Raw genomic sequence first — 18,946 nt, forward strand, 5'->3', positions numbered from 1 at the left:
GCTCTGAGCACCTCAGCCCGCGCCCTGCCCGACAGGGCCGGCTTCCTTCAGCGCCCGGCGGCCGAAGCCATTCAAATCTGCAGAAGTGAATTTAAACCCATGCAAATTCGGTTCCTGGGGGAAGCGATAAGTGTCTGAGAAGCGCCTCGTCGCCGGGCCCGGGCAGATAAGCCGCCCTGGGCCGCGGGCCCTCGGCGGGGAGCGAGGGACGGGGAGCGAGGGGGCTGGGTGGCCGTGTCCCTCGCAGCCGTGTCGGGGCTGTGAGTGCTGCCGCTCTGAGCCCGAGATGCAGCGCGAATAAATTCCCTTTGATAATGACTTCCCCAGGGAGACAAAGAGCGGGAGGGAAGAGGAAATTTGACCGCGGTGTTCACGGTTACGTTGGCGGTGCCGGGGGGAAGCCGTCCGGCTGCCTTTGAAGCCGAACCGCCCGCCTCTCAGGGCTTTTTATGCCTGCGGGGGTGGGGGCAGTGGTAAAGCGGGGGCTGGCAGCCTCTTAGAAAATGCCCCGGCGCTACTTCTCTGTGCCTAAGCTGGGGTCGGACGCCTCTTTCCCACTTGGAATGTGCCAAGGGAAGCAGTGATGGACGGCTGCTCGCTGAGATCCCCGGCTTCAGATAGGGTTTATTATCTTTATTATATTTTTATCATTCACGTGCAGAGACCTAGAACAAATGTTTTCCCGTCCTGAACCGAGTCCTTCCCGTCCGGCTGCGCGGAGCGGCGGTGGCCGGGCCGGGCCGGGTCAGCCCGGGTCTGCGCGTCCAGGGTGGGGTGGGAAATCTATTTCGGGCGTAAACACCAACAAAAGCACGGTCGCCGAACCGTGTGTCCGTCGTGTCCCGAGCGCAGAATTTATTGCTTCTACAAGTCGCTCGGTCCCCTGGGTGGGCAGGCGGCCGGGACGGCGACCCTTCCTGCCTCGGGGGCGGTGGCAGGAGACGTTCCCCCTTCCCACACTCCTTCCCCCGCCTTGGGCAGCACTTTGAACGAAGATCGCCGGTGGCAGAGATTCCTCCCGCCGCCCGACGGAAGAGCGGTGAGGGGCGCTCGCCGGTGCGGGGCGAGTTCGGGGAGGAGCGCTGGGGAGCCCCGGCTTCGCCGCCCCGCGGGAGGGGACGGGGGGCGGCGCAGGTATCGCTCCCGCTGCGCTGCCAGCAGCCGGGACGGGGAAAGGAAGCGGCGGCGCCCGGCTGGAGGAGCCCCCGCCGTGCCTGGCGCTGGCCGCTGCTGCGGGCCTGGCCGGGACGGGAGGGAGCTGCCGGAGCCGGTCCGGGTGTGCGGCCCTGTGCGGCCCCGGGCTCGCCGTGAGGCTGCCGCGGCGGGACGCGGGTCCGGTCTGCAGCCGGCATCGCCTCTCCTGCCGCCTCCCCGGCTCCGCCAGCAGCCTGGCCGCTGTTCCGGTGCCGCACAGAGGTAATTTGCGGTAACTCGTATCCGCTCTCCCTCGCGGCAGCTCCGCCGGAGGGGCAGAGTAGACGGGTGGGTACCGGTGCCTTTGCGCATCCGGCTCCAGAGCGGGGGGACCCGGGGGACTGGGGCTGCCTCTGAGCCACCTTAACGTCCCTGAAACTTGGTCAGGATGGAAAACCCCCCATCCGCCCTTCAGGGATCGATCTCTGCCTGATGAGGAAGGCACCGTCCCGGCTCCTCAGAGATGAGGGCGCGGGGCTGTCAGCGTGCTCGGGGCTGGGCGCAAAATTTTTTTACTTTACTGGTTTTTTTTACAGTTCCTGTCTTGTGACTTATTGAACACTTTCTTCAAGTGTTTTCTCTGGAAACTTGTCTCAAATGAGGGCTGTGAGCCCTAACAAAGAAGGGTGTTGTTCGACAGCCAACAGGTGATGGGGTGAAACCTGAGTATATGTGTACATTGGAGTAAAGTCTGGCTGCTGTTTAAAATAGAATTTAAAAAATCAATGGGAGACTGTAAAAGGCAAGATTTCCTTCTTTCTAAATATGTACACCCTCCTAAAGGGGTGGGGGGAGTGTCCGTGAGAATACCTCTTTTTCGGCTGGAGGTTTGGGTCTTGCCTCATTGCAGTGTGTGCTTGAGTTTCCATCAGCGATGTGCAGAGCCAAGGATAACACGGCCAAATCAGATGTGTAGGCATGGAACGATGCTTTGTCACGGGGCTTCCTCCTTTTGCTAAATGCAGGTAGCCTGCCTTTGCAGTACAGCTGGTCAAAAGAAGATAGCCTAAGAAGGATGGTCTGACTTCCAGTTGGAAGAGTGATCTTTGCGCTAGGATGCTAGAGGAAAGCAGTTAGCTCCTCTGTTAGTCCTTGTATACTGGCTAACAAAAAAGGATAACAGTTCTTCTAGGGTCCATCTAGAAGTCTTTTGAATGAACAAGTAGACTGGCTCTGTTCCTTCCTGACTGCTCTGGGTAGTTCATTACTCAAAAGGGGCCAGCAGCTGTGTGCTGGTGCTGATGCACCTTATCAGGTCTGGATCCAGATTTTCCACACAGAAAGCTATGGAGCTCACTGCAAATATGTAATTTGTACTGTAGCTAGAGAATGGGACTTCCTGATCATGAGCGTAATGCATGTTGGAAATAGGCTTTTAATTAATAATAGTTACTTCATGGGAGTTTATTGCTGTTGTATTGCGCCCTTCCTCTTCTAATGTAGTTATCTTGCACCAGAGATTAAATAAGCAGGTGAATGGGCTGACCATGCTAATCTTAAGTCGTTGAGCCTTCATTGTGAATGGATGCATGTGATATGCATCTTGTATCCCCTATAGCCTTGTTAACAAGCCTTCTAACAAAAAAGTTGTTAAAACAATTTGCCCTGCAGGACGGAGTAAAACAGCAGGGGGTGGGCAAGGAGATGTTTGTCTAACTTCGCTTACAAATCATGACCTCTTCTATCTGGTCAGGGGGAACATAATCAATGAGCTGGAAATCCTAGCATGGGGATAACCTTCATGTGGGCTTCAGCAACAACTTTCTTCTAAGTTTGATATCCCAGTATTTTGTGTACCCATAGCTTTGTAATTAGGAGTGTAGTTTGTCTTTGCCTCTAAGGAATTTGTCATATGACTGTTTTAATTCATCGGTGGAAAAAAACAAAGTAATTGCTTTTCTTTTCAAATCAAATTTAGCTGTGTAACTCAATTATGTTATTCATAGTTGTCAACCTGCCAGTGAAAAACCTCCTTGTAGGCTATAAAGCCTTTTTAGAGAGGCAGTATTTAAACAGAGCTGAAACCTCAAAATGTTCCATGGACTTTAAGGAAGGCAAATCAAAACAACACATCCTTGCTGTGTTTTGTAGGTGTCACGGCAGGAGTAAAGACCACCTTTCTAGTCATCCCTTGGAAAGCACTTATTTTTTCAGCTGTTGTTTATATTCATTTGAATCCTCCTTAGGATGTAATCATTTTAAACAGATCACTTTGAAGGATGAGGGAGGCTGGGGGGCAGGGAGGAAGAACCCTGTAGTTTTAAAATGCAAACCAAATTACACTTTAACGGGAGAGGAAGAAGAACTCCTAAACAAGCAATTGCTAAAATAGTTCTTCAGATAGCCTGCTGTTAACACAGGCTGGATTAGAAACCTTGTTCTCAGCAACCATACAGTATTTGTGATGTGGCTTTATTTATATCTGGTGTATTGTCAATCATTTTATAGCCAGCTTCACATTTGCCCTATGGAAGCATTTTTCCTTTAAAGTGAATGATGTCCTTTGAGCTGTCCTAAGCTCAGTTCATTGAGCTTTGTGGACCTTGCTTTGAACATTTCTAATCACCTTATCTGGGAAGGAGAACTCTGATTGTAAATTACATTTGGAGGCAAGATATATTTTTCATTCATTCCCTATCAGCCAAACTTATAAACTGCCCTGTATGACTGGAAACTGGACCTGTGGGTCTGTAGTTTCCTCTTGTTGGAGCTGGTGTGTGTGCTTTCTGAAATGGATGTGTCAGAGGAGGTGCAGGCAGGACCAGTCTCTGCAGAAAAGCTTTGTCTCTCATAACAGTGCCTTCTCTTCCTTCGGAATTAGGCAACACTCCTACACTTATGTACCTTTGCTGTGCTTAATATCCTGACGTTTCCCAGTGCTGCTTTTTCACTGTGAGAGTAGTATGTAGCCTTAGTGTCCAAAATACTCGGAAAAGTTAGTAAGTCATCATGCATTCAGATTTTGGGTTGTCTCCTTGTCTTTCAAGAGAAATTGGAGAAGTTGATCTTCGATCTTGTGGAGAGAGGGTTTTGAACAATCAGTGTGAATTATTACTCAGTTACTCGGTGTGCTTGTGAGTGTTGGGTGTTGTGATAACAAGGCAGGAGTACACTCTGCTCTAGTGCCCAGGCACTACCAGAGCTGAACCTGTCTCTGCCTTAATTATCAAATCTTCTTTCTGTGGGATGTGGTTGAGGTTGTGCTGCCTAATGAAATACTGTCAAAGATGTTTATCCTACTGACTCCTTTTATTCCTGGGATTTTGGGCCGGAGTCAGTTCTTGAAATGGAACCATTTGACCAATACAAGTTCTTTCAATGCCCTAAGGATTGGAAATACCAGCTTAGGTGTCAGTGAGTGGCACATTATTGCAAACCAGGCATCTGCCCCTTTCTGAAAGGAAATGGAAAAATAGTTCATCTGCTGCTAAGGTCATCTTGGAAGAAATTCAGCTTCTCGACAATATTCCTAATGACTCTATTCATAATACAGTCATTAGAGTTTGATAATTTAAGAATTACTTGGATATAGGTGATGTGTGACACAAGTTGCCAAAGTGAGCATCCCTATCCATCAGCAACAGTGAACGTTGTTGCCTTTTTTTCCTAGAGTGATTTCCTAACTGCATCACGTTATTCCTTTGTCACTCAATCCTCACACCCCAGTTTTATGCAAACAATAACAAAAATATGCCTGATGCATGACTTTACTTCCACCAGTAAGTGGGAAGAGGAAACAGTTCTGTATTCCTTATCATTTGTTTCTGAGAGCAGCTAATTCAAGGGATACAGTATGTACCAGGAAGCCTGTCTTTCTATTTTACATATATAGGACTGAGCTTTTTACAGTTGAGTTTGATTATACTTATCTTCCTTGAGGAAGATTGTAATATGGTGATGTTAATCTCGGAAGCTGTTGTGCTAACCTTTAGTTCTTCAGCTTGAGTATGATTTCAGACATGTGCCTGACAGCTCACCAGCTTTCCAGAAATAGCCTGTTCTCAGCGGGGAAGTTGGCAGGTTTGCTTGCCCCATCAAATATTAAATTAATCTTCTGTTACAGTGCAGCTATGAAGTGTGTTGGCATCTTAGCAGTGCACCAAAAATAGTGTGTGGGTTTTTGAACCAGAAGTTTTGAAGTTAAACAACCTAATTTTTTGGACCACTAGCCCAGTGAAAGAGTTAAGTAATCCCATCTCTTTTTATGGGCTGCGGGAATGTACAGACATATTGAAAATAGGGCTAGATAAGACTATATACTGGATATTATAATTTCTCTGAGTTTGTAGCTTTTGGATACATATGGCTACTTTTTATGAAGCAGGTTTGGGTTTATGTGCTGAATTTTCAGAACCTGGAATTAACCAGGTTGAAGGAGAAACTCCAGTTGAGTAACCAGCAGAATATTTGGGTAAGCAGTCTTAAATCTTCCAGCTGCGATCTAGGAACAACTTGTTTTCTCTCAAACAGTGATGGTGAGACTGGAAATGTAATGTAGGATCCACTAGAAGTTTTTAGATTGCTCCTCTCGTTAGACCCACCAGCAAAATTTACGTCAAGGAGAATAAAATTTTCTACAGGTTGGATGTAGAAAACTTTGTAAACAAAATTGCATCTGTGTTTAGATAAACAGGTGAAAGAATGTCCTAAAACAGGGAAGGCACAGCTCAGGTGTAACATGGTACTGTAAGAACAAGCTTGTCCTACCCCAAGTGGTCAGGATATCTGTCATGTTAGGACAAATCCACTGTGATTTTGGTTAACTGTATTTCATTGAAATGTCTCATCTGAATTTCCTAAGAACTTCTGCTAGAAGTAATACAAAAAATATATCTTGCTAAGCTTTTTACTGCAGACTGCTGTGGATCTTGGTAAGAGCCTTCTTTGCCAGTTGGGACTCAAAACAACCCCACTGATATTAAGCTTTGCAGGCTTCATGAATCAACAAAACCATCTCCCTGTAAGGTTTTAAATTGACAGAACAATCATGATGTATTTTGCAGAGACTAATCTGGCATAATTGGATTTCACATATTTAACAGGGCCAACGCCCTTCCGCTCCCTTACAAACCAAAGTTCTCAGAGGAATCCAGCAGATGCTTGGTGCTCTGTGCCTGCCATCCAGCAGGATGCTACTTGCACAATTGTCTTTCCCCCTTATTTTCTTGAGTTTTTGACAAGTGTTTGTCATGTCTTTTGTTTTACTAGGTTAGTGGTAGTAATGACTTCAGGAAGAGCTTGTGTCATTCCTGTTGTTAGTATCTGGTCAATGAGTCTTTCCTAGATTTACCTCAATATATATATATATATATATATATATATATATATCCTGTGATGTGAAGGAAGCAGAACTGTAAAAGGTGGCAGGTGTTAATACTGAAATACATAGTGTTTGCCAAAAGTGGTCATCTGTGCCTGGGTTTCTGTTTTGGGCTTTTTTTTTTTTTCAATAGTTTTATTTTTGTCACTTTTTTGATCACTTTTGAATTGCTTGTAGCAAGTTGTAATGAAGCTTCACTAATTTATTGTTCGGGGCAACACAAGGAATACTAAACTGTTGTAAGATCATTTATACTGATAATTAGTTGTTCATGTTCAAATCCATTAAAGCTCTATTAATCTTTTTCTCCAGATCACTGCTTGATGAGCTGCAGCTGAAATATTTGACACTTCACACTTATGCCATTGGAGATGGAGCCCAAAGCCAATAACCTCGTTTTTGGGTGTCAGCGAAGCTCAACCTCTGATGATGATTCTGGCTGTGCCTTGGAGGAATATGCCTGGGTCCCCCCAGGCCTCAGACCAGAGCAGGTACCAACCGTGTTTCTGCATTTTAAAAATAAGCCTCGTAAGGACTGTCTGAGGAAGTGACATGCTGCCTCTATAAATCTAATTAAATTCTTATAATGTATAAAATTTTAATTCAAGTAGAACTTTTCACTTCTATTTCCTGTCCAATGAGGCTGTGTGTAGGGAGCTTAAAGTTCTCAGCCCTGAGGAGTTTTATGTTCCAAAAAAGTTCCCAGTCAAGGTTTTTCAAAAAGTACATTCTGCAGAGGTATGTATTGCCAAGTAAAAGCAGCATAGAAGTTTGCTTTCTTTTTGAAAGAAGTTATTAGGTTAAATTAAAGCTCATTGCATGCCTCATGACATTGTGCTCCCTGGCCAAGTATTTCACTGCACTTGTATGACTCTTTAAATAATTAGGCGTTTGACATCTAGAACATGGATGGTACAGCAGTGCATATAAATGAAAGTGTTCAGTCACTGTGACAGGTAATAATGTATTTTACGCTTGTTTAAATTGTTGTATGGCTGCCATTTGTTCATGCCAGGATTTCTCTTGCATGGTGTCTGGAGCTGACACTTGTGGTTTGTTTGGGCTGTCCTTTCCCCTCTCTTCAGTTCCCTTTCTTTATGTAACATCACATGGCAATGGGAGTAAAAGTGAAATTACTCAAGACTTCAGTGTTAAATAACCAGGGTGGCTTTGCAACATCTGCTAAAGGAGGCAGAGCAATCCTGGCAAGCTTATACAGTCCATAGTTTCAAAAAGTGCAGAAGATGTCTCTTTTTTGCAATGCAGAGATTTTCCTAATCATGAGTAAAGTAACAAGTCAGCAGGAATGCCAAATAACATGCTATTTTTAGGGAGACTCTTTTTATCACTTACTTAAGCATCTATAAGAATCCTGATGAATCAGACCTTAAGGCAAACAGTGAGCTAACATTCTGCCAGAACAATTAAATGCCCTAAAATATCCTCATAATCCCAGTTATCCCAAACCCACTAAAGGCAGGAGGGTTTTTCCCCCAGAAGGATTATTTATTTCGAGACCAGTGCAATAAACTTGAGAAAAAGGCATTAACTATTTTTAAAGCTTCACTTCTTGCTGCATGTTATCTTTTTCTGGAGCATCCTGAAATATAGTCAGTAGCAAGTGGGCTCACAGTAGACTTCAGCTGTTTAAATTTTGGTTAAATGAAGATCAAGTCATGTTTTGTACAACCTGTCTCTCATAATTTTGATTCCTTCCTGACTTAAGTGAGTGATTAATGCCTTTTTTTTTTTCATCTGTCTTGCACAGTAATAAGCTGTTGACCTGAGCATTATTTAAGTCTGTATGGCAAGTAATATTTTTGCCAATAGTCAGCTCTTACAGCCCTAGGCCTCGTGACAAGCTGGAAACTGCATAGGAAAAACAATAAATCTGTAGCTGTTCCACAAAAATATTTTTTGCCATTGGGCTTTGTCATGGTGTTCATTACAGCTTTCCTGTCATAATATTCTTCTGAAAAAAAAAAAAAAGGGGAGTGAAGACTGATACAAAAACATTCATCCCATGAAAATTTCCTGGTTAATTTGCATCTGATTGAAATGTGGCTGGATACAGCCTCCTCCCAAGGGAAGGATGTTTCCACCTTCTTACCAAAGCCCACATGGAAGCAATGAAAGCTGATGCTTTGGGTGAACCTGATCAGCAGGAGACTACAAAACAGCTTTTGTCTCAACAATGTGTAAAATGCAGAGAGCAAATTAAATTTGTTTATATAGTGACTGTTTTCTGGAAAGCTTCATGTCTTGTGTGGTAAATTGCAGAGGGAAATTTAGAATTTCCATGCAGTTGTTGACCAGCCCTGAAGGGGGTGGGAATAATGAGAACATTAAATGTGCATAATTTATGATACCCCCCTAATTGTCACTGCAAATTGCATTCCAGAAAAGCAATTCAGCAGCTGGGTGTGAGTTTTATCAGAGAATTCAGGTTTGCTGAGCTGGTTCATCTGGGTCTTGTATTTTCAGCACAAACCCTGTCACAGTTTAATGTAGCGTGACCTCTTCTTCCTTCGTAAATGAGACCTGAGATAAAACAGTAGCCGAAGGACACTGGCAGTGCTGGGGGCCTGTGTGTCCCTGGGTCTGAACTCTGCATTTCTCCTGGTCAGGTCCAGCTGTATTTTGCCTGCTTGCCAGAGGAGAAGGTTCCTTATGTTAACAGCCCTGGAGAGAAACATCGGATTAAACAACTTCTCTATCAGCTGCCACCCCACGATAACGAGGTAAATACAGAGTTGAGGATGCACCATCAGGGCTTGGGTCTCCCTGGCAGCTTTTCCGTGGAGAATTACCTACCTGTGTATTTATTACAAGCCTAAACCATGGCCTGCAGTGGCATCTGAGCCATAAAGCAGCAGAGTGTGTACACTGAGTCCATTGTTCAGCTGTCCACTTGGCTTGTGTGCAGATAAGAGCTGTCTGGAAGGACACTGCCTTTGCTTGTTAGGGAGGCTGGTGTCACTGCAATAAACTTAACACAAGTTGGTTTTATAGTGTTTGCAGCCACCCACCAATTACCAGGAACCTACAAATTCCTGGAATTGCATTGTGGCGCACAAAAAGGATGCTTTGTGATAGTAAAAGGTTTGCATCTCAGTTATGCAGTGTAATTTGGAGTAGAAGTGGAAATAACAAACAAGCTCTTTGTAAGGAAAGGGGCGGGGGTGTCAGTACTTAAGGTCTTGTGTATACTGCAACACTTAGTCGTGGGCACTTAACCATAAATCTAAAGGACAGTGTTATGGCTGATTTAGGTTCATTCCATTATTTTAGGTTAGCAGCAGATTTTGGGTTAGCTTCTAAAAATCTTTTTCTTGCCTAAACAACTCCTCAGTTTAGCATGGTGGGTTTTTTCCTGTAATGGAAAATAATCTCTCCACACTATTTTTGTGTTATGCCATATTGCCTAAATATTAAGATGGTAGAGAAGGCAAGCAGGAAAAGTCTAATGATGATTGGCAGCATGCCTGATGAATTCCTTGCATATATGCACTTACTTACTCATCTGTTACATTAAAAGCTCAGTCTCTGATGTAAGTTCTCCTGCTTTTTCACTGGAAGGTGAGATACTGCCAGTCGTTAAGTGAAGAGGAAAAGAAGGAGCTGCAGATGTTCAGTTCCCAGCGCAAAAAGGAGGCACTGGGACGAGGCACTATTAAACTGCTCTCCAGAGCAGTGATGCACGCCGTTTGTGAGCAGGTAACACGCTGGTGCCACAGGCTAGCTACAGGGCTGAATAATGTAAAACTACAGTATCTCAGTATTAAAATTTAAACTTACCTCTGTCTGTGTCTGAAAACAACAACAAAAAAAGATTATTTTTGAAACTGCATGGAAGAAGAAGGAAGGTAGTGCTTGCTTAAGCAAAATGTAACCTTTGATACTACTGGGAATGAACTAAGTCTTTGATATATTTTCCTACTCAAAAAAATCCCTAATGCTGACTCATACTAAAGCAATGACAAATAAAAAGCAGACATACACTTTAAAATGCTATTTAGTATAAAATAAACTTATAGTCACAGAAGGTTCATTGAGATGCAGTTCATCTAGACTAAAACTGATAATATTTTTTCCTTGTCAGAATTTTGGAACAAAATCTCATATTTGGTTTGGTGTTTTAACTTAGTTTAAATGCAAAAAGCTAGTAGTTTTGGATGGGAAGTGTGTTCACATTCTGGGTTTGTTCCTAGTGCGGTACAAAAGTAAACGGCGGTGAAGTTGCAGTTTTTGCTTCAAGAGCTGGTCCTGGTGTGTGCTGGCATCCCTCCTGTTTTGTGTGCTTTACATGCAATGAGCTTCTTGTTGACCTTATCTACTTCTACCAAGATGGAAAAATTCACTGTGGCAGGCACCACGCTGAACTTCTCAAGCCTCGATGTTCAGCCTGCGATGAGGTAAATAATTCACATTTTGCAGCCAAGCTACACTCCTGTTGTTCAGTTGACAAACTGCATCGCTTTGGAAATTCCTCACTCCAGATGCAGTCACTTAAGAAGTCACAAGTCTGCTGCGTAGATGCGTTTGAAAGCTAAGGAATATTTAATTTCTTGTCAAAATGGTAATGTTACAAGCAATAAGATGGTATTTAGAAGGCAAACACCTCTTTGTGGTTAGAATTGAACATTGTAAAATATTACAAAATATGATCCTTTTATAGAAGCTTCTTTGATGGTTGAGTTCCTAGGTTGCTTTTTTTTTTTCTTTAGATTGTACTGTTTTTCTTTATTTTTGTGGGAGATTGTAGTTTCTATCCTTGTATTCAAAAGGGGGAAAAATAAAAATAAACTTCGTGTTTGAACTGCAGAGTTAGGATATTTTATATGCTCTAATTCCCAATGTGAGATTTTTGCCACTTAATTAAAAGTATCCTTTTTATCTCTGAAAAGATAATTTTTGCTGATGAGTGTACAGAAGCTGAAGGTCGCCACTGGCACATGAAACACTTCTGTTGCCTCGAGTGTGAAACAATCCTGGGTGGACAGAGGTACATCATGAAGGATGGGCGGCCATTCTGCTGTAACTGTTTTGAATCTCTCTATGCAGAATACTGTGAGACCTGTGGGGAACACATTGGTAAGTGTGTCCTTTTTAAGCATTAAACTTAAAATTTGGGGAATAGACAATTTATGAAATGATTTCACATTCCAGAAGTATGAATTCTCTGAGTAATTTTTTAGAGAGACCCAGAGCATTGCTTTTTCTCTCTTTCCAGGTGTTGACCATGCTCAGATGACCTATGATGGACAGCACTGGCATGCCACAGAAACTTGCTTTTCTTGTGCTCAGTGCAAGACCTCTTTGCTTGGCTGTCCTTTCCTTCCAAAGCAAGGGCAGATTTACTGTTCAAAAACCTGCAGCCTGGGAGAGGATGTTCATGCCTCCGACTCTTCTGATTCTGCGTTCCAGTCGGCTCGATCCAGAGATTCCAGGAGGAGTGTCCGCATGGGAAAAAGCAGCCGGTCAGCCGACCAGTGCCGCCAGTCTCTCCTCCTGTCGCCAGCCCTCAATTACAAATTTCCTGGCCTTTCAGACAACGCTGATGATACTCTTTCTCGTAAGCTGGATGATTTAAGCCTTTCAAGGGAAGAGGCAGGCTTTGTTAATGAAGATTTCTGGAAAGGAAGAGTAGAGCAAGAAATGCCTGAAGACCCTGAAGAATGGGCTGAACATGAAGACTACATGACTCAGCTTCTTCTGAAGTTTGGTGATAAAAGCCTCTTCCAGCAACCCACTGAAGCAGACATTAGATCAAGCGAACACTGGATTTCTGATAGCATGGTCAAGAGTAAGTTTGACTTGGAAAAAAATAATCCAAGCCTAGCAAGTAAGAAGTATCAGTCAGACATGTACTGGGCCCAGTCACAAGATGGTTTGGGAGACTCTGCATATGGCAGCCACCCAGGCCCTGCCAGCAGCAGGAAAATCCAGGAGCTTGACATGGAGCATGGGGCCTCAGGATACAAACATGACCAAACACCATGGTATGGAGGTTCACTCGAATGTTTGTCTGACCTGAAACAGCAAGAACAAAGTGTTCGAGACTCCATGGATTCCTTGGCTCTGTCTAACATAACAGGTAATGGGGAAATAAATGAATGGTTTTGATGGAGAGGTCAACAAAAGCATGTGTGTTGGAGTATTTTGAATGAAAAGTTTTCATTTCGGTGATTTTTAAAAAGCTTTCATATCAAGTGATGCATGTAAAGTAGGCAGTAGCTTTTACCAAGCACATAATCTTTCACAGGATATGTTTTCGCTACTAAATTCTATTAGATTCTTCTCCTTTCCTTTTGAATTCTCTTTTTTTTGGCTTTAAACAAAAAAAAACACAAACAAAAAAACAAACATTGATGTTAAACAGAATAAGAACAGTCTTCAACTACACATTTATTATGCACAAACCACCACTTTTATGTACAAACCACTGCAAATGACTGTTTTTCCATACCTTATGTATAATCATTTTATGTATTAGGATGATATTAAAGATAATCTTCAAAACACTTCAGGTAACTTCCTGATTTGCTTGCAAAACTATATAGAAAATCTGAAAGGATGGTAAACTTCTTAGCCTTAGGCAGATAGATTTGTGAGATTATATTTCCCCATTGACTAAAGGGAAACTGATAATCCACTTTTGTGAACCTCCTTGTCAAACGTGATTGAAGTTACCAAAGGGATAAAGTGTGCGCTAGCCTTCCTTTCCTATTTCTCTACAAAAAGCCCGAACCTGGCAGTTAAGACCCATTTGAAAAGTTGTCTGATCATCATCTCCTTTCCTTTCCTTTCCTCCTGTAACCCAAATTACTGCAGCTCCTTGTCTAGCTGAGGCCCAACCACAGGCTGGCTGCATTTGCCAAGCAGCAATGAAGGAACTGAGGAGGGGAGCTTGGTTCAGGGGGCACAGGAGGAGGAGGAGGCCCTGGAGGTGTTTCACCTGGGACCATCACAGGGCACGTGATGCTGTTGTTGTGGGAATAAAGGGTCAGTGGACACAAAGGTAGAGGACAGCAGGCCAGCATCCTTTTGATGATTTTCTGAGAGTAAGGATCCTACTTTGCAAGGCAGTAAGATTGGCTTCCCTATTTCAACAGCTGGAATATGAATTTGGCAGTACTAGAAATGTGAAATATTTTAGCCTCAAGAATGGCAAGCATAGACTGCAGAATAATTTTAAGTAATCCTTTTTTCTTAAAAGGCATACCTATATGTATGCTTCAAAATTTTCAACCCATTGAACTTCTGCTCATAATAGCTAATTCTTTGGTCATCAGAGCTAACACTTAAATGTTTTAAGTCAAAACAAAGCTTATTCTACTATGAAGGGAGTCTTTTTTTAGTAATAGTTGAAACAAACACTTGGTGACAAGAAATATTTCCTATTTTGTTATACTTGTCTCTTTGGTACTCCTCTCATTTTCTTTTTCCTCCTTTCTCCATTCCCACCATAGGGGCTTCAATGGATGGAGAAGGCAAGCCACGGCCATCTCTCTACTCTTTGCAAACTTTCCAAGAACTGGAGGTAGAGGACTGTGAGAAGATGAGCAACATGGGAACTCTGAATTCTTCAATGCTCCATCGGAGCACTGAGTCCTTGAAGAGTCTGAGCTCAGAGTTGTGTCAGGAAAAAGTGTTGCCAGAGGAAAAGCCAGTGCATGTGCCTGTACTGAGACGATCTAAATCCCAGTCTAGACCACAACAAGTGAAGTTTTCAGATGATGTTATTGACAATGGAAGTTATGAGAATCTTGAAATCCGTCAGCCTCCAATGAGTGAAAGGACTCGTAGGCGTGTTTACCATTTTGAAGAGCGTGGAAATCGGCCTTCCCACCATCGCAGACGAAGTAGGAAATCTCGTTCAGATAATGCACTTAATTTGGCCACAGAAAGAAGATGCTCTCCAAGAGAGAGATTTCGTTATTACTCCCCTCAGGATCATGAAAAATTTACTCAGAACAGAAGCTCACGTGAGCTTCGGGCCTATATTCAAAATGCAGAGCTGTACGGACAATATGCCCATAGCAGGTCTGACTATGCGCTGCGGAATCAGGTGGTTGATAAGTTTTTTGGATTGTATGGTGAGGAAGATGACTCCTGGTGTTCAACTTCATCCTCATCATCTGATTCTGAAGAGGAAGGATATTTTCTAGGACAGCCAATTCCACAGCCACGGTCATTGAGATATCCATACTATACAGATGATCTTTCTGGTCCAACTACTGCGTTATCTAGTTCTCAGTTTGGACAAAGGACAACCAAATCAAAGAAGAAGAGGGGACACAAAGGAAAAAATTGTATTATATCATAATTAATTACTAGTATTTCTTAATTGGGAGGACCAGTCAATTCTGTATCTACAGTTTGAACCACATCTTTTTTTATTAATAATTGTACTTAGGCAAGTTGCTAAAGTTCATAATGCTTTGCCACTGTAAATGATAACTGTGCCAGAGTTTACATTGTAGAAGTAACATTCAGAAATGTCACCACGCCAAATGATCTGCTTAGATACTGCTAGGTTTACACACTGTGTTTCAGCTGTCAACATACTGTTACTGTAGTTTTTAATACAGACTTTTTGTTGACATTTTATTTTATGCTCACTATTCACCTACGTTGAATTATCTGAGAGGATTCAACAAAGATGAATAAATAAAAATGTTAGTCCTGTGCTGTAGCTATAGACACACAGAGTGATCTTTGATTTCTCCCTGTTGCTGCCAAGAAGGCTCTATACTGTGCCCTTTCTTCATGGATAAAGCTCACTCTTCCTCATTCAAGTTTCCATACAAAAACTGGATTCTTTTTATTTGGGAAAATGCTCCTTAAGAAAGCAAAAGTCATAATGTGGGAGCCAAAATGTTTGGAGCCGTGATGAATCCCAAAGCAGCAGTGAATGTTCTGTACATTTAATTTTCATGGTTTTTCCTCTACAATTTTTTGAGAAAGTGTGAGGTGGTTGATTTTGGTTTGGGGTTTTCTACATGCCTGTTTAAAGGAAGATATTAATTCAGCTTCTGCAATTGGACTTAGCTGCCAAGGAGTGGTGATGATTTTTCTGCCATGTCCCCCACCCCTCAGCAGTGAGAGAGGTACAACTGCTGGAGTCCTTTGCTCAGGCATGTAACCTCATTTAAGTCAATGGATCTACTTACGTAACAAATATTTTCATATGGGCTTAAAGGATTAGGCTCCAGAATTGTGTCTTTTCACATGCATTATCCAGGTTTTAAAATGTATTAGCTACAATTCTAAGTAAAAAAAAATTGATATTTATAATGTAGTATTTCATAGGCTTAAATGTATTCATAATTTAACAGTGCAAATACTAATGTACATATTGTACAGTTAAAATTTTAAAATCTGAATATTTTTATATCCCTGGATTTGAAGTTTGTTACAATATCAGACTAGATTTGTTAAGGGTTTAACAGCAGTGTTATGGTTGAAATATTGCTTGTATTTTAGTCAGGGGGTTTAAGTTGAAAAATGTTCAGTGCAAAACAGCTTAATTTTGTCTACTAGGTATTAAAAGCTCTGTATGCATGGTGGGGCTATGTAAATACTCTCTACGGCCCTCTTAATCTTGCAAGTATTATTTATGGGTCAAGCAAAATGTAAACTATATAAATGTAAAAACCACACAAGCTTGGAATATATCATTACAACCAGTATGCAACTTCTGTGGATGTGGATTTTTTTATTATTTTTCCCCCTTCTTCCCCAAAAATAACTTCTGAACTTTGCTTACCTAAAGGAAGAGAGATACTGAGTGGTTCTAGAAGGCAAGCTGGCAAAAACTATAAAGTAGGAGGTAATCACAGTAGTTGTCCTGAACTCAGATATGGAGCAGGAGCTATTTTAAGTTCTAATAAACTTCTTCCACTGTTTTAAATAAAGAGCAGGAATTTGTTAACAGTGAATATCCACTAATGAAGATAGTAAATGCTAAAGCCATTGGCTTTCTGATCACCTGAAGAAAGGAAACTAATGAAATAGTTGATGCTTCTTACAAAAAAAACCTGTCAATTGTAACTAAGCTTGTCCTTGAGGATAGAGAAGTATGGAAACAAAGTAAGGGACAGAATGAACGGAAGCACTGGTTTACACCAAAGAAAATTAGGCTACAGCTAAGGGTAATCAGACTAGCAGTTACTTGCTTGTATTTTTCAGGGTAAAATGAGCAGCAGATCCGTTCCTCCCAGAGATGGTGCTCACCACACAAGTCACTTTCCTTGTGGCTTTCCTAGGCCTTGTGGAGGTGACAGCTGATCACAGCCATGCCTGGTCCCTCGCGTGGGCACCAAGGGGTGCCTTGTGGGGTGCTTCCAGCTGGCTGCTGAGGGGCTCAGGCAGCTTTCCTAGCAGCCATGTGCCTGCTGGGCTCAAGTAGGTCACAGTCACCACACTGGTGTGACTTACGACGCTGGAGATGCTGACGTGTTCATAACTTTCTCCAGGATGCTCCAACAATGATTAGAGCCTTCCATTCTCACCTGTGTTTCTAAAAATGGGGAACCAGGATCCTCAGAAACAAAATGCTATGGTGCCACTACCGGTGTTGGACCAAGTAACTGTCTCATGGAGAAATGTCTCCACAAGTAGTTCTTCTGATGCCACACCATCTCCTGAGATGCAGCAGATGTCCTCTCCCAAACTGCACTACCTTATGGAATATAACAGTTCTCCTTTCCTTTTTAAAACTTCATTTTTTTTCAACTTGACATACACAATATCTTACTGGTTTTGACAATTTCTTATGAAAAATATTTCTAATTGATTCCTCCACCTTGAAGAGAATGGTATCGGACTGTGGTGGTTTGGGTTCACCGATCTGAATTTCCTGGCCAATGCACCAATTTATGTAGTGGGTCTGATGTTGGCCAAATGCCAGTGCACCCACTAGAGTATATTTACTCATTTTTCTGCTGTGAGATATGAATTAGGAGGAGCGCAAAACAGGCTAAAACTTTAAAGGGTATAAAGAAAACTTTAATTTTTAAGGAAGGAATTAAAAGGAAAAAAAAAAAATAGGAAATCAGAATAAACTTCCAGAACAGTTCTCTCCCTTCCACCTTCTTTACTTTCCCACTGATAATGTAAAGAGACAAAACCTGGTACTTTCAGTCAGTTTACCACCTCTAAAATAGTCTTTCTTCAGTTCTCTTAGGGAGAGGAGTCTCTCTTGCCATGCCATGGAGACTTCTCCACAAGAAACAGTTCTCTCATGGCTTTTAAATTCCACCAGTAGCCTGGAAATCTGCAATTGTGAAGTCCTTCCCATCTTTTGCAGCCTTCTTACGGCTGCGTTCATGGGTCACGTCAACTTATTGGGGTGCTAGTTTAAGGATGAGCTGTTCTAGCATAAAAACCAAAGTTCTTTTCATACACCCATGGTTTTCTTCTATTCCTGGGGTGAAGTTTCTCATCACTGTCTGTTTAAGCTTCTCATTGGATTACAGCTACTACAACATCTGCTTATTTCAACACTGGTGCTTCTGCTCAGGACTGTGGTTAGAATGCTACAACCCCTTAATGCATTTCATGAATTACAGGGAAAAAACAAAGTCTGATACACCAAATGTACCTTCAACCATAGCCTTACAAAAGAATTTCAGCCCAAAACTAAGGTGTCCCTTCACTCCCCTCCCATCTACAATTTGGCTCCTTCTTCACTGACCTCAGTGTCCCATGTTGTTTTTTCTATGTGTCTTCATCCTTTCCTCTTCCTGATGCAGGAGAGAATTGTTCTTAGGTTCATTTGTTCTCAAGCTTTATCAATTGAAACAGTTTGTGTAGAGTTCTGCAGTGCTGAAAAGTTGATCTCATCCAGGCTCTGCAATCGAGGAATTGCTGTCTTTCGCTGCCGGCACCGTGCGAGTCGCGCTGGCTGCTGGCGCCATCCCTGCACCTTTCCATTGTGTGGGGCACCAGAAACAAGAAAAGCTGCTGCTGCTGTTTTTGTCCTTCTGCCCACAGCATGACTGGCTGAAAGCAGCTAAGCAAACAAAGTTCATCACGAGCCATGCCAAAATAGCTGCAGCTGCATGGCACTGCCCCGGTGTGCGATGGCAATTTCGGCTGCGCAGTCTTGGCCATGCGGCCACTCCCGGCCTTAGGGCTGCCCCCAGTGCCAACCATAGGGCACTCCAAGCTGTATGGTTGCTCTCAGCACTGGCTCCCGGTGGCAGCACTAGAAAAAGGACCAAGGGGACTGGGGGCAGGAGCTCTGCCACCCCTGGGAAGGGGCCCAGCCCCACCAGGAAGGGGCCCCAGCTGCCCCACTGGGACGGGGCCCAGCAGGCTCTCCGGTGAGGGGCTCGGCAGCCTGCTCTTCACCCCTCAGGGGGCAGAAATCTCAGCCCAGCTGTCCGAGCAGGACAGGGACATAGTGTCTGTGACCAGCACAAG

The 18,946-nt window shown here is 43.1% G+C and overlaps 1 protein-coding gene across 3 annotated transcripts in view; it reads left to right on the forward strand.

Moving 5' to 3' along the window:
• PRICKLE1 (prickle planar cell polarity protein 1) overlaps positions 1 to 16,218 on the forward strand; it is a 65,401-nt gene extending 49,183 nt beyond the window's left edge. The window contains exons 1-8 of one of the 3 annotated variants that reach the window (XM_088055760.1): positions 967 to 1,039; positions 6,827 to 7,005; positions 9,142 to 9,255; positions 10,094 to 10,231; positions 10,726 to 10,929; positions 11,422 to 11,608; positions 11,748 to 12,611; positions 13,987 to 16,218. In XM_088055760.1, the coding sequence (XP_087911886.1) occupies positions 6,874 to 7,005; positions 9,142 to 9,255; positions 10,094 to 10,231; positions 10,726 to 10,929; positions 11,422 to 11,608; positions 11,748 to 12,611; positions 13,987 to 14,843 (2,496 nt within the window). In that variant the 5' untranslated portion in view covers positions 967 to 1,039; positions 6,827 to 6,873 and the 3' untranslated portion in view covers positions 14,844 to 16,218. Of the gene's footprint in view, positions 1 to 966; positions 1,040 to 1,303; positions 1,417 to 6,826; positions 7,006 to 9,141; positions 9,256 to 10,093; positions 10,232 to 10,725; positions 10,930 to 11,421; positions 11,609 to 11,747; positions 12,612 to 13,986 lie in introns of those variants that run through there. The other 2 variants (XM_088055762.1, XM_005519289.3) reach the window with 2 other exon arrangements.
• The last annotated feature ends 2,728 nt before the right edge of the window (positions 16,219 to 18,946 follow it).

The sequence above is a fragment of the Pseudopodoces humilis genome, chromosome 5 (assembly GCF_049639895.1).
Source record: "Pseudopodoces humilis isolate 2021_Gansu_Grassland_sample_001 chromosome 5, ASM4963989v1, whole genome shotgun sequence".
Lineage (NCBI taxonomy): Eukaryota > Metazoa > Chordata > Aves > Passeriformes > Paridae > Pseudopodoces > Pseudopodoces humilis.